Here is a 6,198-nt window from a genome sequence, read left to right as displayed (position 1 = left end):
CTTCTTTTCTCCAACACAATTCTTAACAGTCTAATTAACTCAATGTGCTACGGGGCTAACCGAGAACAAGTTGCAATATTTGAATACATGAACTATAAATTACCATAAACAATACACTAATAAAACACATGCTAAAGTGTCCCAGCGATGTGGCCCAAATGGCCCCCTATTCCCTACATAGTGCACTTCTTTTGACCAGGACCCTATGAATACAGTGGCATTTGGAACGCAGGGAAGGTCCCGGGTCGGCTCATAACGCACAGTCAAAACTAGAGACTCTAACAGGGTTCAATAGCGTCAGGCGAGGACAGGCAATATCACAGAGCATGTATTACTGAGACTTTCCTCAACTGAACCGGTGAAGAAACCTGAATCACAGACTGATACTCTGTTCATTAGGAATCAGTGTCAATAACACCTGGGAGAAACGTGTTGTTGTTTTGTTTTTTTAGCTACTGGTAAATGTATTCTCAAAATTCATGTTTGATCGCTGCCAATCAACACCTCACTACAGCTAGAAATGTTGAATTCCCAGACTGCACCCTAATAAAAACAACAAGGCTATGAAGTAGACAATTAGAATGATATTTTCTATAGAGCTAGATCTTACAAATACGTCAATCTTCTTGAACAGGCTAATCGCGTAAAATGACAGACAAGACAAGCAAGTAATTGCTCACATACCATCTCATCATACATTCTTATATTACTATCAACAGATGATTACACACTGTAGGTTAGAATGACAAGTGACACGTCTGTCTCCCCTCTGAGAGAGGGACAAGAAGTCTGAGGAGAAAGGGTAGAGAGACTTGTCTTTGCATGCCATCTGTCCCTGACTCTTCGTCTCTGACGCTTGCTCTAATTACTGCTTCTCTCTGGCTAATGCTGCCTCATTAAACGGGGGGGAGCATGTGCAATCCACACAACGCGCAGCACTAAGAATGCTAGCTGGAACCATAATGGGGAGACGAAAATCTGTCTGGTGCGAAAGGCAATTCACACTGGCGCCTAAACGCTCATTTTGCTTTTTCTTCTTACTATAGCGGTCTGAAATTTGAGCATTGAGCCGTCATCCAACCACAACAGACCAGTGTTCTTCCGGTGTCCTGGCTTGGCAGTGCTCTGCTCCAAGATTAGGACTGGGACAGGAGGAGAGGGGAGGGGTGGGGTGGGGGGGTTGGATTGGTCCCACATACAGAGCCAACTACTACATAAGATCACACTGACCCTCCAGAACCAAAGACACATTTATAAGCGGGAGGATTGGGAAGGTTAATCAGGTATGCAATATTGCAGTGCCTGGCCAGCCTCATTACTGTTCCTGATAACACATAAACACAGCCACTGAACTATCAGCAAATCTACTGTAGGTTTTCAAACATCCGTGACACAGGATGGAAAGTTTTCTGCTGTATCCCGTCTGTTATATCCAAAATGCCTCGTTCTGGCAACAGCTTCACTAGCAACTAATTAGTGTATTCGTGTGATGCAGTGTGAGGTTTAAACTTTCTTTTTGTAGCTACACCATTTAGCTAAGAGACAGATGGACATGAAACTGGTATGACTAATTATTGTTTACACGTTACAACCTCATTTCTGAAATCATAATTCAATCAGTAGGTGTTTTTGAAGTGATGTTTTCAGAGGTTGTTCAAGACAATGTTGTGGCAACTGGTTAACCAGAACTCAAAAGAGCTGGAGATTGTTATCTTTCGATTCAAAAGATATCAGGCTTAGGATGGTGTGTATGAGAGCAGACAGCTATTAATATCCATATTACTCACTGAATACAGAATGTTGAGCCTCAGGTAGAACCATTGAGAATCCACTATGACATCACTAACTCCTGATAATTATGAAAAGTTCCGGAGTCATTCAGCATCGGCTGATGTGTGAGTCAAACACAGGTATGGAAACAGAACTAAGACTGGACAGAATAATTACACAGATTTACTCACCATTTGGAATGATGAGTTATAAGATACTGTACACACAGTAGGGTTCCTGACCCTAACTCTAACCCTCATCCCCTGCAGGATGTCATCAGGCCCTGTGGTGGAGAGTGAGGGTAGCAGAGAACAGGTCAATCTGGCAGTAACTTCAGGGTACAGTGAAGGTCCCCCCCTCCCACCTGGCCGTGACTGTGTTGAGGGCCACTGGCCTCAGAGCTAAGTCCTTCCAAGGGGGCAGCAACCCTTACGCTATCCTCCAGCTGGGGCAGAGGAGAATCACCACCCCTGTCATCCACGATACCCTGACCCCCCACTGGAACTGTGAGCTCACCTTCCCCCTGCCCTCCTCGGCCCCCTGGGATGCCACCGCCGCAGCCCTGACCCTGACCATCCAACACCGACGCTCCCTACTGGCTCTGCCTGATAAGTTCCTGGGTACTGTGAGCTTCAGGCTGGAGGATGTTGTCGAGAAGCAGGATGGGAACTAAGGTTACGTTGAGGAAAACTGATTTCCACTGATGTAATGTAAATATATGCCATTTAGCAGACACTTTTATCCAAGGCGACTTACAGTCATGCGTGTATAAATTATTTACATATAGGTGGTCCCGGGAATCGAACCCACTGTCCTGCCATTGCAAGAGCCATATTCTACCAACTGAGCTACAGAGGACTAGTAATATATGAAATGTAATGTACAGGATGTAATGTACAGGATGTAATGTACAGGATGTAATGTATATGATGTAATGTACAGGATGTAATGTACATGATGTAATGTACAGGATGTAATGTAATGTATATGATGTAATGTACAGGATGTAATGTACATGATGTAATGTACAGGATGTAATGTATATTATGTAATGTACAGGATGTAATGTACAGGATGTAATGTACAGAATGTAATGTATATGATGTACTGTATATGATGTAATGTACAGGATGTAATGTACTGTATATGATGTAATGTACAGGATGTAATGTAATGTATATGATGTAATGTACAGGATGTACTGTATATGATGTAATGTACAGGATGTAATGTACTGTATATGATGTAATGTACAGGATGTAATGTAATGTATATGATGTAATGTACAGGATGTGCTGTATATGATGTAATGTACAGGATGTAGTGTACAGGATGTAATGTACTGTGTATGATGTAATGTACAGGATGTAATGTACAGGATGTACTGTATATGATGTAATGTACAGGATGTAATGTACAGGATGTACTGTATATGATGTAATGTACAGGATGTAATGTACAGGATGTACTGTATATGATGTAATGTACAGGATGTACTGTATATGATGTAATGTACAGGATGTAATGTACAGGATGTACTGTGTATGATGTAATGTACAGGATGTACTGTATATGATGTAATGTACAGGATGTAATGTACTGTATATGATGTAATGTACAGGATGTAATGTACTGTATATGATGTAATGTACAGGATGTAATGTATATGATGTAATGTACAGGATGTACTGTATATGATGTAATTTACAGGATGTAATGTATATGATGTAATGTACAGGATGTAATGTATATGATGTAATGTACAGGATGTACTGTATATGATGTAATGTACAGGATGTAATGTATATGATGTAATGTACAGGATGTAATGTACAGGATGTAATGTATATGATGTAATGTACAGGATGTAATGTATATGATGTAATGTACAGGATGTAATGTATATGATGTAATGTACAGGATGTAATGTATATGATGTAATGTACAGGATGTAATGTATATGATGTAATGTACAGGATGTACTGTGTATGATGCACCCCATCTGGTGGCATTCTGTATACTGTAGAGATCATATTTATATAGCTCATGCAAAAACACAATTAAAGTTGTGATCTGTGAACTACTCACAAAAGAATAGGAAGAAACACATTTATATGTTTTTTTTGCAGGTGGTTTGTCCTCAATTCTGTGCCGAGCAAGAAGCCAAAGAAGCGTGAGGACGTGGAAGTGTCTTTCAGGCTGTACAGAGATCCTAGCAGCCTTCCATCCCACGGCCAACCTCTCACCCAGACCCAGACCCACTCCCAACCCTGTACCCTTCTCTCCTACTCCACAAGCCTCTCCGAAACCTCCAACCTTCCCTCCCACTCCCAATCCCTCACCAAGCCTCACTCCCAATCCCTCACCAAGCCTCCTCCATCTGCATGAAGAGCCACATCAGCTGGGAGAGTGACACACACCTCACCACCTTCTGTTCAGGTCAGTCCTTTAAGGCAGGAACTTGACAGCAGTTCTAGAATATAATAGAACGGTGTTGGGAGTTGGTGTTGAGTACTGAGTGACTGGCCCTCTCCATGGTGTTGGGGGTTGGTGTGTTGAGTAGTGAGTGACTGGCCCTCTCCATGGTGTTGGGGGTTGGTGTGTTGAGTAGTGAGTGACTGGCCCTCTCCATGGTGTTGGGGGTTGGTGTGTTGAGTAGTGAGTGACTGGCCCTCTCCATGGTGTTGGGGGTTGGTGTGTTGAGTAGTGAGTGACTTGCCCTCTGCATGGCGTTGGGGGTTGGTGTGTTGAGTAGTGAGTGACTGGCCCTCTCCATGGTGTTGGGGGTTGGTGTGTTGAGTAGTGAGTGACTGGCCCTCTCCATGGTGTTGGGGGTTGGTGTGTTGAGTAGTGAGTGACTGGCCCTCTCCATGGTGTGTGCAGCCGGTGGTAAAGCATCGGGAGCCAATCCATCCATCTTGTGGAGAGGAGAATTCTGGAGTGCTGGACTCAATTCCACCACCATCTGCACCAGCAAGCCCTCAGGAGTCAGCAGACAGCCCAGACTGCGTCACTACTGCTGGTAGGATGTACTTGTATGGTTTTGTCTTTTTGAAAACATTTGCTGGAACACTTTCGTAATTGTATACTTCCATATCATTTGATGGGGATGAGGAGGGACAGTAGTGTAGTGTGTTTTGCATTAAAGCTATTGAGCTCTGAAAACAGAGAGATAACCAGAATTACATCCAGATAATAGACAAGTGTAAAACTCTCTTTTTCCCTTCCACCTTCTCTCTCTCCTCTTTCCCAACCCAGATTTTAGCAATACCATCAGACCAGTATCATATTCCCCTGCATCCATCGTCACTTGTGAGACTGGAGACCTGGAGGATGGTCCTGCATCCTAAATCATCTGTGAGACAAGGGACTTGGAGGATGGTCTTGCATCCATAATCATCTGTGAGACAAGAGACCTGGAGGATGGCCAGGAGGCCAGGGAATGTCTGTTGGACCCAGGAGGAGGACACAGTTCCCGTCAGGATCCCCTGGGGGAGACGTATTCATCAGGGAACATCATCGGGACTCAGACTTCCAGTAGCTTCCAAATGTTCCTATTCCAACATTCCCGATCCCAAGGGAGGGTGAGGAGGGTCTCTTTCAGGTCCTCCTTGCGTGCCAGACTGAGGCGTCTCCGCTACAGGTTGGACTCAGGAGAGGCCAGCGGGGAGAGGCGGACTCTGAGACTCCCGGTCTGCTCCAGGGTGTTCTTCTGGTCAACCTCCCCACCTTACGACTGGTTCCCCAGGATAGATGTGTCAGAGAGGCCACAGGGTTTCTTGGCACGACTCTTCCCCTGTCTAGGTAGAAGAGAATGACAATTAAAAAATACAAGCCTGACTGCACAGAATGTATCCTGCTACTTATAATACAACATTTCAGATGTACGGTGTCTGTATTAGGACAGTTACACATCCATAAACGTTCAAGAACTTTCTTTCTCTATTCTACTTAACTTCCGTTATTTTTCTTGTTGTAATTCACAGTTTGCTTGCAGCGTTTGTTATACAGAACACTTGTTTGGTTTTGGAAAAGGGGGGGTGATACAGAAAAAAGCGACAATGTCTCCACACCTGAGGTGGCGAAGCTCTCACCTCCAGAGCGGCACCAAGTGTGATGGAGGGAGAGACAAAAGACGTGTAATAAGACTGGTATCAGCTCTGAAGCCAATAGAAGGAGAGTTTCAGAAAAAGTTTAAAAGTTATATTTCCCTCTACATTATACAACCCACACATCTATGCAGGTGAAAGTTTAGTTAGGTGTGAAGAGGTATAGTTAGGCAGGTAGAGGTATAGTTAGGTAGGTAGAGGTATAGTTAGGCATGTACAGGTATAGTTAGGCAGGTGAAGGTTTAACGTTAGTTAGGCAGGTAGATGTATAGTTAGGTAGGTAGAGGTATAGTTAGGCAGGTAGAGGTATAGTTAGGCA

The 6,198-nt window shown here is 43.8% G+C and overlaps 1 protein-coding gene across 2 annotated transcripts in view; it reads left to right on the top strand.

The window, feature by feature from the left end:
- Window positions 1-5,970, top strand: part of LOC129856738 (circumsporozoite protein-like) — an 8,027-nt gene extending 2,057 nt beyond the window's left edge. Inside the window, exons 2-5 of one of the 2 annotated variants that reach the window (XR_008759808.1) lie at window positions 2,040-2,444; window positions 3,900-4,209; window positions 4,654-4,792; window positions 5,029-5,970. Coding sequence is in view for 1 of the 2 variants with exons in the window: in XM_055924462.1 (XP_055780437.1) it covers window positions 2,040-2,101 (62 nt within the window). In the remaining variant the exon portion in view is untranslated. Of the gene's footprint in view, window positions 1-2,039; window positions 2,703-3,899; window positions 4,210-4,653; window positions 4,793-5,028 lie in introns of those variants that run through there. The other variant, XM_055924462.1, reaches the window with a different exon arrangement.
- Window positions 5,971-6,198: the final 228 nt, after the last annotated feature.

The sequence above is a fragment of the Salvelinus fontinalis genome, chromosome 6 (assembly GCF_029448725.1).
Source record: "Salvelinus fontinalis isolate EN_2023a chromosome 6, ASM2944872v1, whole genome shotgun sequence".
NCBI lineage: Eukaryota > Metazoa > Chordata > Actinopteri > Salmoniformes > Salmonidae > Salvelinus > Salvelinus fontinalis.
Note: the sequence above shows the minus strand (reverse complement) of the source record. Positions and strands in the feature narration are given on the sequence as shown.